Source organism: Siniperca chuatsi, linkage group LG1, assembly GCF_020085105.1.
Source record: "Siniperca chuatsi isolate FFG_IHB_CAS linkage group LG1, ASM2008510v1, whole genome shotgun sequence".
NCBI lineage: Eukaryota > Metazoa > Chordata > Actinopteri > Centrarchiformes > Sinipercidae > Siniperca > Siniperca chuatsi.
Window position 1 is genome coordinate 2,706,525 of NC_058042.1, and position 19,257 is coordinate 2,725,781.

At 41.5% G+C, this 19,257-nt stretch overlaps 1 protein-coding gene across 7 annotated transcripts; it reads right to left on the minus strand.

Moving 5' to 3' along the window:
• Nucleotides 1-227: 227 nt before the first annotated feature.
• Nucleotides 228-18,547, minus strand: LOC122875238 (src substrate protein p85-like). Of its 7 annotated transcripts, none has more exons than XM_044194174.1 (16): nt 18,392-18,547; nt 15,999-16,099; nt 15,783-15,856; nt 15,563-15,692; nt 14,067-14,177; nt 13,548-13,602; nt 12,361-12,471; nt 11,266-11,376; nt 9,478-9,588; nt 7,262-7,372; nt 5,451-5,506; nt 5,303-5,372; nt 4,946-5,214; nt 4,263-4,392; nt 3,713-3,781; nt 228-2,060 (listed from the first exon to the last, which is right to left on the minus strand). In XM_044194174.1, exons 2-16 carry the CDS (start codon nt 16,080-16,082, stop codon nt 1,924-1,926), a joined length of 1,629 nt encoding a protein of 542 aa, XP_044050109.1. In that variant the 5' UTR covers nt 16,083-16,099; nt 18,392-18,547; the 3' UTR covers nt 228-1,923. The 7 variants fall into 7 exon arrangements, with proteins under 7 accessions (XP_044050109.1, XP_044050090.1, XP_044050099.1 ...); XM_044194155.1 differs by having other exon boundaries at nt 4,263-4,395; XM_044194164.1 differs by lacking the exon at nt 18,392-18,547 and adding an exon at nt 17,429-17,581 and having other exon boundaries at nt 4,263-4,395.
• Between the last annotated feature and the right edge of the window lie 710 nt (nt 18,548-19,257).

A 19,257-nucleotide genomic window follows, 5' to 3' on the forward strand; every position in this document is an offset into this window, starting at 1 on the left:
GAAATACTCAAACATGTAGTAAATGCACTTTCTTTCCACCACCGATCACTCCTCCATGTTTAACCTGTCGTTGCAGAACCCTCATTTCACCAAATATCTGATCATTTATTGGAAAGACAAATCAACACAAGAACTTTCTTGTTTCCAGAGAAAAAATGTAGTCAGACAACTGACAGTTATGTTGATTAACAGCTTGAGGATATGAAAATAATGCACCCCAAACAAGCTCATAATTCATAGTTTATTTATTGAAACTAAAAAAAAGAACAAGCAGGTAATGATGTGACTCAAGTAAACAGAAGTACAGATAAAAATAATGCATTTGAAAAGGTCACTTTTTTTTTTAATTATAAAACCCCAAAGATGAATTTAATGAAAGCCCTCACACACACACACCTGTTTAAGCTACACTACTGCGATCCACAGACGAGCAGTTTGTCAAACCTGCCGTCTGTTAGAAATAATTAGTGTTTGGAGAATACACCAAAGCCGCTTCCCTTAACAACAGCCTGACATACATTTCTACAGGCCTTTAGTGCTGCTAAGTCACACTTATTTTTTAAAGGTCACTCACTCTGAGGTCAGCACACAGTTTGGTCTTGATGAGGGATGTTAGCTGTGCTCCAGAGCAGTCATCACCACGCCTCACATGTGCATATCAGCATATTATGACATGAAAACCCCTGAAAAACCCCGAGCAAGACACAAATACACAAGTCTCGTCCACATCCAAAGAAAACCACAGTGACAGGGAACAAAAATATCTTTTCAAATCTATTATTAAAGTATCATAAATCATGATCTCTCTGTACATGATTCTAAGCATGTCAACAATTAACCAGTATAATGCATGAAGATGATTAAAATACTATGATCTGTGGTGCTTTTGTTTAGCTTGTGATTTGCCAGGGCGGAGAAGTCTTTGACATTATGGCCCCATTATTCTGTCAACAATTTAAACATCAGCGAAGGAGGAAACCGTATTATTGATCATTTATAAATCAACCCTAGGACTGATGCAAGTGTTCAGAAAAAGGCGAACGTATTCGTACTACATGAAGCTCTAACTGAAGCTCAGTGTCCCATCGAGAATCCATAAGTGCAACTTCAATCAGGAGGGGGAATTTAAACTCCTGTGCAACACAGCAAACCTTACGCAGGCAGACCAAGAAGCAAAGGGGTTTAGCAGCTTTTTGGTCCATACTCGATGTACTGGACAGTATATAGTCATCAATATACATTATAATCCAAAGTGGATGGTTGTTTTCCACTTTTAACTGCTCCTGTTTACATTACGGTTGAGCTACGAAACAGTGAGCACCCTGAGCCCAGTGCACAAGACTCATTTGAGACATTTCAAGCTCATTGCTGTCATTACTCTGGTCTTTGGTGAGAATAAAATCCCTCTCTAAACGTGTCAAGAAGCAACGACACCTGATCAACACCTTGTGAAGCTGAACTCTAATACTGTATCTGGAAGGGAAAAAAGCTTCAAAATGCAGCTTCTGGCTGTGAGGCAGGAGGTTAAGTCACCTCAGGCCCTTAACATCCACATTTGCATTTTGTAACTTTAACTATTACAAAGCAGAGGTGCAGACCGAAGCATTGTGCCTTTTTTAAGCCCAGATAATTAGTTCTATATACTCTCTCGGTGTTGAGTCATTCTAAGATAGCTCATCCTCCCTGTCTTCTGCTGCACAGAGAGAAACAAAGGGATCTGAACGAAACGGGCGGAGGAGGGATGGAAAAAGGAGCAAAAGAAAGCCAGCTAGGAGACCTGAGGATGTCTCGCACAGTGTCGAAGCACTAAGATGAGGCGAAGAGAGAAAAGACCAAAGTGTGAAAAGGAACGGGGATCTGAAATTGTCTCCTTCCTCTTTTTTTGCACAAGGACAGGGACACGGGTCATCTTGGCGGGCGTCATCATTGCCGAACCTCCACGTAGTTGGCCGGGAAAAGGCCGTAGGCGCCTCTGCACACGCCTCGCCACCAGCCTTCGTCGATCATCTCGATGTTGGTGATGATGTCATCGGGGTCGAAGGATATCTCGTCGTCGCCGGCTGAAACAGGAGAAGACAGATTGATGACGAAAGGAGCACGAGATATCTGTACAGCTGAAACGATTAGTCAGTAAATGTATTATTTTAGTCAGTTATCAGGCAGAACCTCAGTGGTTCCAGCATCTCAACTGTGAAGAGTTGCTGCTTTTCTTTGTTTTCTATGGAAATAAACTGATTATTTCTGGGTTTTGGACTGTTGGTTGGTCAAAACAAGACATCTGAAACTGTTAGCTTGCACTATGGGAGATTGTAATGGGCAATTTTTACTTTTCATTGATAATGAAAATATTCCTCAGTTGCAGCCCTAGATATCCGTATCCCTCGCTGATCTGTGTGCAGGTGATCTGAACAGACATAAACCTGGTGTGAAGGAAACTATTCCATCTAAAGCCGCCCAGATATTGGGACCCGTAGCCCTTTTCAGACATGGAAGACGTAACATTGCTGGCTTCATCCATCTGTTAAAGTGACGTTTTGTCATTTGGCACCTGGTGAGCGAGGGAAGCGGTGACGGGATGTTAAGTTGGGACTTTCATTTCATTCCTGTTAGCTCTCCTGCTGTATGTAAAGCGTTTTGCTCGATTTGCTGTATTCATTTATACATTCATGCAGCTGGTGAAATAAATATGTAATATGAGTGTTGGTCAGATAATTACTGTTTTTTTAACCTCTTCTGCCCTGGTTGCAACGTGAGGGGAAAAATAGTTTTATAGGCTGATCTAATATGAGAAGATCGATCTCCTCAACCTAAAATTGCCTTTCTCGCAGTGTTTCATGGTTTATTAAACAGATTTTATTTTCTTTGTGAATAAGAGATGAAGATTGAGATAATATATTTATTACAGTGATCTTCGAAAGCAGAACGAGACGCACATTTCTCTCTCTGTTAGTATGTTTAGCCTCTTGCTGCTGCAGCCTTTACATTAATCTGACGCCATTCAATTCAAACTTGTGCCGTGTTGAAAGTCTTACGCAAACGTTACAGGTCAGACTTAGTAAGATTGTCGTCATGACTTAACGTAAAAGTAATCAGACCAACATGTTCGATTGCGATCAGGTTATCGTTAAGGGGTGCAGGTCTGAAAGGGGCTCCTGTTTGTGCTGTTCAGTCAAATTCATTTGCATGTCTTCACGAATTAGGTGGTGCTGGAAGCTTAGTGATGTACTAACTCATTTGCAGGTCGTGCAGTGGAAGTGGTGGTTTTGTTCGAGGCTAAAAAGATATGAAGACGAAAGCTACTGACAAGCTACCTGTGTTAAAGTTCAACTCTACGTGAAAGCAATGCATGAATTTACTTTGCTTCTGGGAGCAAATCCACTGATTCTGGCTGAAAATGTCACTGTTCAATTTCAATTAAATTTTATTTATACAGTGCCAATTCATAACAGAAGTTATCTCATTGCGCTTTTCCTACAGAGCAGGTCTAGACCGTACTCTTTATAATATTAATTACAGAGACCCAACAAATCCCACCATGAGCAAGCATTTGGCGACAGTGGGAAGGAAAAACTTCCTTTAACGGGCAGAAACCTCTGACAGAACTAGACTCAATGGTGGGCGGCCATCCGCCGCTGCCGTGTTAGGTGTTATAAATGCTGGTGTGACCGAACCTTTCATTCTGCGTCGCAGCTGCAACAGCTTTCAGTCTCACCTGCTTGGTAGTCGTACAGGGCCACCGCCGTCACCCCGAGGTCCTCGCTGTACTCGTACTGCTGGCCGTCTGCAAAAGGGCGACAGTTTGTTAGTCCAAGTAAAGAGACTACAGACTGACTCTGGTAGGCACTACAGGATGCCTCTGGCTACAAAGGTACGTAAATATGAAGTCATTGGCTTGCTCAAGAGACTCAATTTTAATCTCTTTTTTTTTTTCTTAAATTTTGTGTCTTGTATTTTACTACTTGGAGTATTCATACTGTCAGTGTGTGTGTGTTTATTAGGTGCACCTATCTAAAACTAATGCAGTCTAATCCAACAGTCCTGCAATAAATCCTCCTTCATGAAGGTTATAATGTTCAGTTTGTGTTGATTCAACTGTATGATGATCATTTTGGAGGATGTTGTTGGTGCTGTTGAACTGTATTGTTATTTCAACACAATGCATTTTAATTTTGTCCACCACATTTATATCAATGAGATTAGGGTAGGCTAAAGAACTGAAACACCAAAAGTGAGAGGGGGAAAAGTCAAGAACAACACTTCACCTCCTGCTGCAGTCTCCTCGGGGGTCTGGTAGAGATCCTGGTCCTCCTGCTGTGCGTACTGGGTCTGTGGCTCCGCCTCATACAGCTGCTCCCCGTTCTCCTCGGCAGCATCGTAGGACGGTTCCTCTTTCTTCTAACAAGGCAAACGTAATCTGTTTAAGTGAGATCTCCTGCAAAGAGTGCTACATTATAAAATTATTTTTCATGTTAACAGTTTCAGTGTATCACTACCTTACTTCTACCATTGCCAGTAAGAGGTTAACTTCAACCCAAAAATCAACAAATCCCACTGTAAAACCAAAGGCTACAATATGCATCTTTCTTATTCTACATTATTAAGATGGACGTGTGCTGTGTCATGATCCAACCATGTTTCCATACAACAGAAAATTTTATTGGAGGATGTTCGTTTGCCCCAACAATGAATGAGAAGAAGCACATTTACATAACGAGCTGCGTGTCTGAAAGAGGCTGTACTCTGTACCCATTTTAAGCCCTGTGACCTCTTTGTATAACCAGTTCACCTGTGGCGGCATCTTTTCATCCATTCTTCCCTTGCAATAATAAAAAAAAAAAAAAATCAAGTCTTATGGACTAAAATTCTTTGTGTCTACCTGAAAAGTTGCACTTTGTAGCTTTAAGCCCACAACACGTAGATATACTGTAAAACCACCACTACTCACCTGGTATGTCGGGGCAGCAGCAGCAGCAGCAGCAGCTGGCTGGAGGGGTGGGGTCGGGCTGAGTGTGAGACTGGGACCGGGGCTTGCAGCAGGGACAGGAGAGGGGGCCTTGGCTGTGTCTTCGATTTCACGGCGCGCCTCCTCTTGCTCTTGCTTCTCCTTGGCCTGTCGACGCGCTCGCTCCTCCTCTGCCCTCTTTTTGTCTTCCTCCTCCTTCTGCTTGGCGATGTTCTCGAAGCGGGCCTTGATGCTCCCTGTGCTGCTGCCAGCTGAAATTGGAGAATGAGGAAATTGAAGTGACGAGTTCGCGCGTTGCCTAAAGTTCTGACTCAAACACAGCTGATAATGAATGCTTACCAGCCTCCACAGGTTTGGTTTTCTGGTAAGATGGGCTTGGCTTCTCCACTTCATCAAAAGTCCCTGCACTCTGTCAACCAGAGAGATAAAGATGTAAAACAGAACGCTAAACACTTATAAAACAAAAACACGCACAAACACTCCTTACCTTATCCATCAGCTCATTCTGGACACCAAATTTCCCTCCAAATCCTTTCGAATAATCTGGTAACAAATAGGAGATAAGTAAGGGTCAGTTTCTGTTTTACATTAATGACAACCACAGTCTGCATCATCAGAACTCGTTTTCCAGAGCGGACCTTAAACAACTACAGGACTATTTAGCTTAATTTAGCCTCTTCATTATACTTTTCTATGGCACGCTGTTAGAGACACAGATCAGAACCTTCTCCGGTCTGCTAAAGTTCAGATGAAGCAGACTGTGGTTGGTTTCACAGGAACTGAGAAACAGAACTGCTGGGATCAAAGGACAGGCTGATGAGCTCATGCAAACCTGTAGAGAGGAGAAACAACAAAACACTGAATGCAGACAGTGAAAGCAGAACAGCTCATGGGAGAATCTTAATATAAGCCAAACAGTTTGGGTCAATCTCTGCATTGAACATCAGCCATGTCTCTGTGTGGTCACAGCAGGAGGCCTTCATAAAATGCACTGTGGCCGTACAGCATCATGCACAAAACGAATGCATAAGCAAACAAACAGCATCATGGCAGTGCTAGAAACAGCAGGGGTGGTGATCGGGGAGGTGGAGGGCCGAGGAGATATACGGTCAAGGACAAATACAAACTATTTCATTCAAGTTAAATGCTGGAAATAAAAAAATAATAAAACAATAATAGCAAAAACAAGGCTAGGACTAGAAATTTGCCACACCTGAGCAGTCCAGACGCGATATAAACAATTGTTTCACAAGAAAATACAAATATTAACTATTGACCATACTACATGTCACTAATAGATGGACAGCCATTGTCAGAAACAGCATCCTAACTGTGGTAAGACTATAGCTAAAACAAGAATAAGACCTGATTTACCTCATGGTTTTTTGTTATTTGGGTGAACTGACCCATTTTAAATATTTTCCTACTTAGCCCTGGTGACAGGTAGATAGTTTCTTTTTTGTCTGCCACTGAAACATTTTATTATATTTATCATATTATTATTATTATAATTATTATTATAATATATTTTATACTCTGCCTTTGAGCCAACATGGACAAGAAGTCCTCAAAGTGCTCAGAAAAAAATGAAAATTTGAACATTTACAATTCCATGACAACTGAACTCATCTGCTGAATATCATGTGATATGATCAAAAACTCCAGAACAGCTACTAAATAGACCTTGGGGTGTGATTCCATGATCAGTGATGAACTTTGAACCTCTTTTTGCCCCCCTTCTATGTTCTACCAAAGAAACAGTACCAATAACAACTGTTGACTATTAGGTCTGAGAATTTGTTTCTGTAAAAACATTTTAGTTTGTAAAATATATTCTCTCTATGCTTTGGGCAACACAAACTAAATTCCATTCACCTCCATTGTATTGGGGTGGCGGCAGAAGTCTCAGCAGCAGACATCTCAACCCAGAACTAGCTGCATGGCTAGATGCCACCAGAGGGAAGTGAGAAAATCTGTTTTTTGTAATTTGGGCGAGCTGAAAATGAACTACATTGTGCATGTTAATCGGTTGGTGCTGCAGAGGTGGCAGGGTGTGTAACAGTAAGGGGGTTCAGGGGCCGGGGGTCATGGAGGTTATCTGACAGAAGGGTGCGTCTGTCAGGAAAGGAAGGGGTGTCCGTCACTTAAAAGAAAACAGCCATTACTGAGGATGAGGAGGTGTGAAGGACAGTATCAAGCTAGGAGCAAGGATTTTTTTCTGAAGGGTGGGTAAGGTTCAGGAGGGGGTTTTGAAATGGGAGGTGGGGTAGGGTGTTGTGTTCAGGGGAGTATCTGTGCCTTTCTGGGACTCGTGCTTGGCCAGGCTCTCCTTGTGCTCATAGCCCAGGGCACACTGGTCCTGCCTCTCCACCTCTACCCCATACTGCCCTCCAAACCCACGCTTATAGTCTGCAACATAACACACACACACACACACATATTTACAGACAAACATATAGACAATGATACAGGCAGGCCTTTCAGGATTCATAAACACTCATGCTTAGTGATAAGAAGGAGACACATTATGGTCGTAAAAGAGGAAATTAAAATCTTCATTCTATTTCACATGATGTTGATGATAAATTCCTGTGATTAAAATAACTAAGCCATTGCAGAGCTCCTTCTAAACATGATCAAGCTCCACCCTAAACACTGAGCCCTTGCCTCTTCAGCAGGTCTGCTTCCTGGCTCCTGCTTGGCGTGAAACCCTTTCTGCACCAGTCACTTTCCCTCCTCTGTACCTGCTTTGTGACATCTAGTGACTGGGTGCTTTGCTGCGGATATGTGGTCTTTCAAAACAAGGTTGGTTGACACAATGTCTACCACACTGAAAATGCCAAGTTGTACATATTTTTAGAGCAGTTACCTTCCTAGGTGGGGCAAGAAGCTATATAAATGTGTAAATACACATCACAATGGAACTAGAATCTTAACTTGATGTATGGCTCATGCCACAGGAAGACCTCCACATTTTAAAACAAAAATCTAGCCATGTTTTCTGCTTGTATCGTGGGATATTTACATGAAACTGTACACTGCTTGACATTACCAAAATGAAGGCAGTTTATAGCGGGGAAAGAGGGCAGGAACCAACTCATTCATTCAAGTAGACTGCTGGTACCAAAAAATGTATAAAAACAAAAAATAAGTTGTACATTTTCTTTGAGCAGATACCTTCCTAAGTGGGATGAGAGGCTGGTCATCATAGTATGTGGGGAATATACATTGCATACATAAATACATAGCATTTACAGGTAGCACACAAGTAGCCTTTGCATTTGCTGGTGTGTTTAACACCAACTGAGAGTTGTGTTCAAAAACACAGACTGGTGGTGAAGGCAGGTGCTCAAATCTGCCCCGGCCGAGGCTCAAAACTCTCAATTTCTCATCTTTTCGCTTCTCTAAAAGGACAATGCCTCTATTAGTGACATCTATAGAAAGTTGCAGATCAATGCAGGCCACACTGAATGTCTAAACTGCTCATCTAAAAGAGAATAAAAGGGCTTTGAGTTTTGACCATTTAGATGCTTGTGATGCTGGTAAGCCAGCAACATAACCGTATTTTACTGCTGCACTTACTCTGAGTTACTCTGAATGACAGCATCAGCTAAAGGCCTGACATGCAAATATAAATCTGAGCTGCGGTTTCACTTCCTCTGTCTGAGCCTTTTTTTTACCCGCAGATTGAGGAAATTGTCAACCTTTGAAAGACCACATCCGAAGCCACAATAAAACCACATCAGAGCAAAAGTGCAGGGCTGAGGAGGAAGAAAGGTTTTACAGTGAACACACATTGTGTGCTAAACTCAAAGCAGACAACTTGTAAGGGCTGAGGTTCGGTGGATACTCTCCCCGTTCAAAGTTCTAGCAAAAGTCAAATGGAGGGTTTGATGTGCAACAATTTCAACAAGAGTAAAACGTGTGGCTATCAGGTTGTTGTTTTTTTTTTCCTTCTGTAGAAAATAGCAACAGATGTTGCAAGATTTTCAACAAAGGAAATTTATGCCCATTAAATGCCCATATTCAATTTGTTGTGAGAAAAAGAGTGAAATTCTTAAATCTATCATCATCCATCATTTACGATAGATTCTATCATCCAGTAGCCACTTCCTATACATTTCTTACTAAATCTGATATATTTACAACAGAGGAGACAATGACTCGTTTATCAAACCTATATCGAGTACAATATAAAAACTGACAAGCTTCAGCTGAAGATGAATAGTGTTTTGCTGGTAGCTTTTTCCCCCGGTTGTGAACATTAAACACTGAAACCATCAGTTTTGGCTCATATATTTGATTTAGCATCATTAGTTTGATAAATGGAAGCATTTGCAGTATACTTGAACACTAAGGATACGGTTTTTATTTGGGTATGGACATCCCATAACAAAAAACACTGATTGGCAATAAGATGCATATCCCTATACCTGTATATTTGTTTGCACGAGTCCTGCTCAAACACATTGTGTGTCTACTAAAACCCATAGAAACCAAATCGGAACCAGTACCTTTCTGCGACTCGTGGAGCTGTAGTTTCTCCTGGTGGTCCCATCCCAGAGCCGATTTATCCTGTCTGTCCGTCTGCACGCCAAACTTGCCCCCGAAGCCCTTCACATAGTCTGAAGGAACACAACACACAGAGAGACGCAGACATTAACACCCAAACATGTTTCTGAAACTTCATTTTGTCTTCTGGTTGAATTACCTGAAGTAGAGGTGTATGATATGGATACAATCCCAGTATTACCATTGTTATATTGCATCAGTGATATGTATCGCGATATAGTGAATTTCCTGGTACTTCTGTTGAGAAACTAGTTATAGATAAAATAACTTCTTGGCTAATTCAGTTATTTAAATACCTGATATGTCAAGATAATTTATCACATGGATACAAACTTACTTAAAAGCAAATATCCCATAAAAGAGCTCTGCTCACTGCCTGTAATTATCTAATACAACCAGAAATATTAATTAGCTACCACAGCACTGGTGGTATAACAAAACCTCTACTAGTTGACAAATCTCTATTATCTCACAGTACATATCATATTGCCCTACCCTAATCTGCAGGAAATGTTCCAATATTTCGCCAGGTTCGCAGTAGATTTAAACATCAATAAATTTCATGTTTTCACAATGCAATGCCTCAACTTTGTGGGAGAATATTCACTAACGTCTGAAGAGCACAGATTGTCCAAATGGCAACATTAGCTCAAAACTAGAAAAGATTAAAAGGTGAATGTGAAAACACATGCAGAGTTGTAAACTTATAGACTGTAACAGATGTGGTGTACAGTAAGTGATGCTTGTTAGGATGAATATTTTTAATGTCACATGATTTCATTGTGCCCGTTTGATGTAAATATTTCTAAACACAACAATTCATGTGTGCAGCACTAAAACTTCTAGACAGATGTGTGTCTTTTGCACAGGCTGTTTTAACACTGGTGCATTAAAATGTCTGGCTCGCTATCAGAGCATGTGACCCAGTTATCACATATGCAAACCTAGGCAGCAAACACAGTCTGGTGCATTGTGGGGAATTCTTGAGGTCATCTACACCTTTGACGTCAGCCTGTATCTATAAGCTGCAGTTGGCCAACCAGGCGGTAAAGTCTGTGCAGGTGTGTCAGACAAGAAGCTACAGGTAAAGCTGCTCTGCTGTGTTGCAACTGAGAGTCCAGACAAGTCAGGACAGACATGAGGGCGTGACTCATTCAGGCCCTCTGGACACACGAACCTACCGATAACACAGCAGCAGCAGAGTTTTCAGTGATCAAAACAAACTGCAAGTAGATATGCTGATGACTTGGAAACAAACGGTTGGCAATTTGATGGTTAGTAGGTTGTTTTTCATCAGCGAAATAAACAGACTGTATGACCAATAAAAATTGTCACTAGTTGGGAATATTACTACATGAAAACAGAGGGTCAGCTGGCCGAAAAGGAAATCACTACACATAAAACACATTAACAATATACTGGTAGTAATTCTGTGATATCTTCTCTTGTTAGATGTACTTGATACACTTTAACCAATGCTATAGAACTTTCTCTGGCAATACATCATCATCATCATCATACACTGGCACCAAGTATTGCTGTAAGAGCCCGATCAATACCAATATAGCAGCGGATATTCATTTTTTCCACATAAACACATAAAACAAAAACATTTTCGATATCACAATTTGGCTATTAAAGAATGTGACCAAGATATGTACTGAGTCAATGCTCTCTGGTTTGTTTTTCATATTAAGTGGCGCTGTTCTTGTGCCTGTGATGACACCAACCTTTCTGTGACTCGTGCCTCTCTGTTTTGCCCTGGTACTCAAAGCCCACAGCACTCTTGTCCACCTTGTCGGTCTCGACACCAAACTTGCCGCCAAAGCCCTTGGCATAATCTGCCGGTGGCCAGAGCAGAGGAGGGGGGAGATGGGGGAGAAAAAGGTTAAAGGAAGAGGTGGAGCACAGTTAACCCATGGGACACAAATCTTTCACCACCAAATGTTTCTCTCCTCATGCAGCTGCATTGCAGACATACAATTAGATTTGGTGTAAATTAACAATATTTCCCCAAAGATACTTCTGTTTCTCTTGTGTATGTATTTTGACTCACTACAGTTTATCTAAGGTATCATGGTGACATGCTGTTTAGTCTGTTTCTGTCAAAGTGTACATTTCTTACATATGACACATAAACTAAGAGCCCAATATAATACCAACAAAGCAATGTGAGCATATTTCAGAGTTTTATATCTGCCATTTTAAGAAGTAAAGGAATAAGTGAAATGTAAGAAAACCGATACCTTCACAACAAAAGGGCATGTTTAAAAGGAAAAAGTATACCGAATTAAAATATTCCACTCCCCCAGAAAAACAGCTGGGTCATGCCCAAGCCACAGACCAGAAGGCGCTGGCAAGTCTGTGCCAATCACCTGAAATGAGGAGGGAGCAGGAACACATTCAAGGAGACAGCATTTCAGAAAGGAAATGGCCACCTACATCCAAAAAGACTCCCAAGTTCTTAAAGTCCTCTGAGGCAGTACTGTGTGTGCCATATCTTACAAACACTATAATAAAAATGTATTATTTGACACTGGGGCAAATAAACATCGCATCACACATGCAACTTAGAGAGCTAAAATGAAAAACGAAGCCATTGTTTGCAACCTTACATAAGCAAGCAAAGGCTGAGGAATGAAGGAAGAGGAAGAAATGCAAAATAACATGATTTGTCAGGACCTGCAAGTCAAGCTGAGCTCACTGAGTCAGGCCAAGTTGTTTGTATGAGAGTGTGTGTGTGTGTGTGTGTGTGTGTGTGCCACATTTTCTCCATATCTCTCCGGGTTAATGGGGATGCCGCATGGCAGGAAATCTAGACAAACCTTTCTGGGACTCGTGTTTTTCGGTTTTGCCCTGGTAATCGAAGCCCATTGCGCTCTGGTCGACACGATCTGCCTGCACTCCGTATCGCCCCCCAAACCCAGTGGTGTAGTCTACACAGCAAAGCAGGGGGGGTAAGGGTCAAAGGTCAGGGTGAAGCAGCATGGAAGCAGTGGTCACGAAGCAGCCCAATTCCAAATTCGTCATTAACATTTACTGGCAGTAGCCAGAGCTAAGAAACAATGAAAACACTTCAGATATATTCACTGCTGCCATTATCAAACAGTCACGTCATGTGGTTTTTAAAATCCTGTTCTTTTAAGGAGTTACACTTAGACTACGTGGTGCAGGAAGAAGGATATCTGCACTGTTGTTTATAGTGACACTAATGAGGAACCATTGGAATTGGGCAAATGTTCTGCACTCCTGTGCACGGTACTCTGGAGGGGATGAACGCAACACAAAGGTGATGACAGTATGGCATCATGGGAATGCAGCCTTAAAATACTAAAAGCTAAGAAGCCAGAGTGGACTCACTGTTCATACTGTGTACAGTGCAGTGCATAAGTATTATGAGTAGTTTTGCTTCGGCTCTATTTCCAGCACATTGGACCCCAAATGTTACAGTGACTATGAGATTAAAGTGCTGAATTTCAGCTTTAATCTGAATGTGTAACACACTGAAATACCTTTACAGCTAAAAGTTAGCTTTTACATAACGCTTACAAACTGCGCTGTAACTTATAATATGCCAGGAAAACAAATACAAAACAACAGCTTAATTAGCCAACACCAAGAACACATTTTCCAAACATGGTCTGTCTGTACGGTCGGATCCTGGCAGACCAGAGATCAAGCAGCTTCTGATCGGCACAACAGGAGCGCACGTGGTACAGCTGGCCACCAGCCAGATGCTCATCAAACTGTTTGTGCCTGGAAAATGTGTCTCTGTAGGCAATTAGGAAAGCTTACGCTGTTAACAAAACCTAACTGGCTGATAAAAGGGGTAAAAATAGATGGTGAATTTAGAAATGTATTACTAATGTGTCCACTGAACAAGGAAGTTATTTCCGTGTCCCAGATATGGAGGCATACTACTGGGATTTATTCTGAGAAGTCTGCCAAACTAAACTACAGGTGAACGGGGGCAGAAGCAGACGTGCAAGAAGACAACAAGTTGTGACCTCACCTCTCTGCGAAGCATGTTTCTCAGTCTTCCCGGCATACTCAAAGCCAACAGCTGACTGGAATGAGAGAGGAAGAATCAGCACAAATATTCTACTGACTACTTACCCCTCTTACCCCTGTATGTGATTTTGTCCCTATCACAGTCATAATCACTTGCAACTAGACTCACAAGTTGAGTTTGAAATACGAAATGTAACAATGACAGATAAAAATATATCCGTTTTTATATTTGATCCATTGCAGAACTAGCTGTACTTTCAGCCAACACTGTGGTGCAAAACAATTACTCTTGATTTTATACTGTCAATTAACTGTTGCTTTTATCCAGCAAACTAATAAAACATGTTAATACACTCTAATGATACTGAACATTTTCTGGAACTGTCTCAGCCCAGGTGTGTGTCATTTCCTTAAGAGGGATCCTAACATTTTACACATCAACAAAAATCACCACCAATCGTTTTTGAAATCAAGGAGATGTTGTTAGCACTGTTAAGCAGTGGACAGCCACAGGAAATACCTGGTCAACGCGGTCAGCTTGCACTCCAAACTTCCCTCCAAAGCCCTTGGAGGTGTCCGTCTGGGAGCAGTGCTTAGACAACTTGCTCTGGTAGTCATGACCCACAGCAGACTGTCAAGAAACACACCGAAAAGACACAGTTTCAGAATATAATAAAGGGAACAACTGAGGAGGGGAGGGGTCATGAAAAGAGCAGCACAGCTGGAAACACAGCCAGGCGGTTTGAGGTGGTGACACCTGACTCATCACAGATGCACGCAGTGTGGTGTAAACAGTGCTCGCTCATCACACTCATGCTGCAATGACCGCACAGCCCAGAGAGAGAAAGGTGTGGATGGACAGAGCTGCTTGCCAGGAAAGATTATCGAGCGTTAAATGGCCACAACTGACTCAGCCCGTTCGCACAAACACACACAGACGGAGCTGAACATTTGAGAAATCTCTGCAGAGGCTCAAAAGACTCTGAGGTCATTTAGATGTCGGCTTCTCAGATTTTCAATAAGAGCCCTCTTTGAAAGAATGAAAAGCTACAAAATGGTAGATATTTTAGTAATACGAACCAGGATCTAGCAAGCTGGTTTATATTTAGCTTCAGCTGCAGGAAAGGCCACAACTACAGGAAAACTAGTTTCACCCCTCAAACAAAAAGGACACACTCACAGCACTGTAGTTCAGCAGTACACAGGCAGGATATTCATAATAAAGTGAAAAGAAGGTACATCAGGGCAAAAATCATCGTACAGATTGATCTGTGGTTTGTGTCGGGGGCGATGAACTGCTACACACATCATTGATCTAGAGATCGAGTTACAGTCAACAATGAGAGCCGCAGCCTAATATAACTGGAACCAGAGATAAATGTTTGATCTTATCCTTCCACTAAACTGATGATGATGATGATAACGTTGAGAGAGATAACAAAATGATTTCCTGCTGGACAAGGATATCAAAATATGGTGAAATACTTATTATTATTATGAAGCTAAGGCTGGTCGAAAAATTTTAGTTCTAAATTTTTACTGTAAAAACACATAACTGCATACAAGACGAACAGACAGTTTACAGTAATTGCAGGATATGAAGACACGACATATGAAGATATCAGGCTCCTTCAAATTGACTTATAATGATTGTTTTGATACTTCTCACACACACACACACACACACACACACACACACACACACACACACTCTATTCAAAACACTTCAGTATTAAGTTCATTCTTGACCTTGGAAACAGCACTTGACAAAACAATCTCACCTCAAGGGCCATTTAGTAGCAGAGATGGAGATCCATCTGCTGATGAAAGCTCTAAAAGCTCTAGAACAGCTACTAAATGGTACTTGAGGTGAGATTGTTTGGTCAACTTCAGTATTAGTTTTGCAGCATCACCATTTCATCAGGCAACGTAGCAATAAATCTGGGACACAGCCCAGTCTGTTCCAGCTTCATCTAATAGTTCTTCTGTGAGCACAAGTCTTGTGGTCCCTCGTACCTTGTCCATGCGGTCCTGCTGCACTCCAAATTTTCCTCCATATCCATGCGAGGCCTTGGGCATAGTGTCCAACTCCTTCTGCTTCAAGCTGGTGTGCTCGGTCGACACCGTCTCACGCAGCTGGTGAATGCTATGCCCAGGAAGGACAGAGTTAGGAGACACATTTTGGGGCTTTACATGTTGCATTTACTACCAAAGGAAAAATGATTCGCTTCCTCACTCTATGTGCTCCTGATGTCCTGAGCCCGACACCGTCTTGGCCCCCCAGCGCTGCTCCTTCTCCGATACGTCATTCTAGCAATCCAGGAAAACAAAAAAGTTTAATGGCAACGGCAAGAAATGATGATGAGGAGAGAGAATGATGGAGCAGAACTTTATAAGTGGAGTGAGGAGAACTAAAGGGGAAACGGAGGGAGGAAGAAGCGTGCATAGGTACCTCAAAGTCGGGGTCAGTCTCCCAGTCGTCCCCTGCGTCATTTACAGCCACATTGACTGACTGTCCTGCTGCTGCCTTCCACATTTTTAGTGCAACACACACTGAAAAACAAGAAAACTTAATATGAGAAAAACATACTTTAAGGATATGTCTTTAAGGATAAGTTCAGATTTTTTCAAAGCTTAGGAAGGCTGTGGGAAACGGTCGAAAGCTCTGGGAATAGCTTAGTCAGCTGACCTTATGTTTAGATTATTTACTGCAGTTTTGTGTCCCAAAGGTCGAGATTTCTCAAATCTGCCTTTATACAATATTCACATGTAGAGCTGGAAAATTGATTAATCAATTAGTCAAATGTAAAAAACGATATTGTTTTTGATAAGTGATTAATCATTTTAGTCATTTATCAATCAAAAACTACCACCACTCTCTGGTTCCAGCTTCTCCATGTGAGGATTTACCGCTTTTCTTCTTCTCGTTTTATATCATTGTAAACTGAATATCTTTGGGTCTTCAAACACGACATTTGAAGACGACGACTTGGACTCTGCGAAACTGCGATGGACATTTTTCAGTTTTCTGACATGTGACGGGCTAAACGACTAATCAATTAATGGATAAAATAATCAGCAGATTAATCGACACTGAAAATAACTTTCTTGCAGCCCTACTCGCATTACATATTACATTGAAAGAGTTTTTGGTTGCCGTAATCTTTCCTCCTGCCCATGCTGGCTGTAAAATGATCCCTTGCTAACAAGATTCCTATGTAAAAGATGGGGGACAAAATCCACAGTCCTCATTTCTTATAAACATGCATTCTTAAGTTCAGCTGAAGCTAATATGAGGCTTCAGCGTGTGAAGAGTGAATTTTGTACTAAAAAGTTCATTTGGAAGATACCACCTTGATTTGGCTAACCCAGACTGCTGAATCCTGAATGCATGCTTGCAAAGAACAAGGACTGTGGATTTTGTTCTCACGTTTGGGGCTGCAACTATTCCCAGTGCCGATTAATCAGCCAACTGTGAAAAAAGTGAAAAAGTTCCATCAGAATGTCCAATAGCCCAACGTGACGTCTTCAAATTACCCGTTTTGTCCAAAACCCAAAACATATTCAATTTACAATCACGTGAAATGGAGAAAAGCAGCAAATCCTCACATTTGAGAAGCTGCGACTTGGAAATGTTTGGCATTTTTGCTTGACAAAATGTATCAACTATTAAAATAGTCGTTTAACTAATTTAGCGACTAATCGTTTCAGCTCCATTTACATTTGAGTCACATTATGAAATGATCACTTTACAGCCAATATGGACAGGTGGGCTGATTACAGTAACCAATAGCTCAATATACATAAAGGGCATGGGAATAATGTATCAATATAAAAGTTGGAAAAATCTCTATCAGCTAATATCTGCCAATTCACACTAACCTGCATTGAAACAGAGATGCTGCAGAGCTAAATGATGAATGGTGCGTTAGTTCTGGGTGATCTCGGGTGATCTGGACTAACTAACTAACTGGAACAAAAGCTTTCTGTACTAATCCTATTTCCTGACTCAGCACAATGTGGTCAATCAGCATCTGTGCTCAATCAGAGGCTGCAGGAGACGTGGCTCCGTCCACCTCAGGAGGAAGCACAGAAAACGTCCTCAGACCAGGAAGCAGCCTGGCAAGTCCCAACTTTCATGACAGGGGCATCCCCCTCCCCTCCAACACAACCACACCCATCTGCTGGTCACATCCAAATCCCAAAATGTTCTTTAAAGTCTAAACACTCTTTCATTAGGAGTGGCTGTGAGTTGTAAAAGTCTAGATAACAGGGAGCAGCTGGTAGAATTAACTCATCCTGATGCATTTACGTTATTTCCGTGAAGGGGCACAAGTTAGCTGGTTAGTTACCCTAGCTTACGTTAATGTCGGTTAGTTTGCTTCAATCAAAGTAGGTCAGGCCACTTATACAAAGACTACCATCTCCGAAGACGCAAGTGTAGTTTCCCCATTAAAACGCAGTTAATTAAATAATTAAACATTGGTGCGTTGTTGTTTTTTCTGCACACTCAACTCAATGGGAACGCTGACACAATTGTGTGCGTATCGTGTTTTAGGTGATAAGCTAAGCGGACGGGCTTTGGAGGTAGGATGTAACACCTCGTGAACGGTAACGTCGACACATGCGGATTTAACGTTAAGTGACGAGCAGTGGTAAAACGTGCTTAATTTAGCTCCGCAATCGGAACGGTGGCGGCTGTGGTATTTCCTGTTCCAGTTTTCCAGTTAGCTAGCTGGCTAAAGCTAACATGCCTTCCGGAATGACTAACTGACTGAGCGCGAGCTTGGTGAGGTTTACACAGGTAGACATTTTAATATTCTCCACTGAGGTGTTAATACTCACCGTCTGCGGCAAAGGTAGCTCCGACCAGAGTCTAAACTGAATTTATAATTTTTTTATTTTTTTTAAATCCCCCCCGGTGGATGCAGCCCGTTCGCACCTCACAGCTCTGATGGAGAAACAGTAACGTTACTGGGCTCTTCCGGCTCTTCCGGCTCTCCCAGTATCCCGTTCTCCGCCAGCGCTGACGTCACAGGTGGGCGGGGGAAGTAAAATTGCAGTGATTTAATGTAAAAAGTAAATTTGATGAGAAACTCCCTAGTTTCTCCTTTTATACATTAATAAATTGTTCTGCTGAATTTATTAAAATTATACCACAACAAAAAGCCCTCACACAGTTAACGGATATGTTTTTTGGGGTTTTTTTTTTTCTGTAACTGCCTCAAGGGGTTTATCTCAAAAAGAGTTTGGCCATTTACAAACAAGGCCTTAGTCAGGATTTTAGAAATAATAAACACTATTTAGTTCGTTTCCAATATTTCTTTGATCAGATATGGAATGCCAGTCTCCATCTTGATAAAAGTTAGTGCACTGTAAAAACACCAGAGATACTGATGTAAATAAATACAGGACTTTATCATTTCACCTCAGCTGATCAGAATCAGAAATACTTTATTGATCCCCGAGGGGAAACTCTTTTGTTACAGCTGCTAGCCTTTACGTCAGTGCACACAGGAAGAGAAGTACTGAGCAAATCAAAATATAACACACTATAATACAGGTCAGATAAATTAAGTACAAAGTGGATATAAGTATAAAATTAAAACAAGTGTAAAGTACAAAGTGGATTTACCGGTTGATGATAAGTATGTACGGTATAATACAATGTAATAATATAAGTAATAAGTAATAGTGCATGTACTGTCAAG

What these genes read in the sequence shown, in the direction of transcription:
- LOC122875238 (XM_044194155.1), bottom strand. Translation starts at nt 16,082, where the DNA reads ATGTGGAAGGCAGCAGCAGGACAGTCAGTCAATGTGGCTGTAAATGAC. An exon ending in GAAACATGCTTCGCAGAGAG is followed by an intron (nt 12,472 to 13,547) that starts GTGAGGTCACAA and finishes TTTGCTGTGTAG; the next exon opens with ACTACACCACTGGGTTTGGG. An exon ending in AGAATGAGCTGATGGATAAG is followed by an intron (nt 5,373 to 5,450) that starts GTAAGGAGTGTT and finishes TCTGGTTGACAG; the next exon opens with AGTGCAGGGACTTTTGATGA.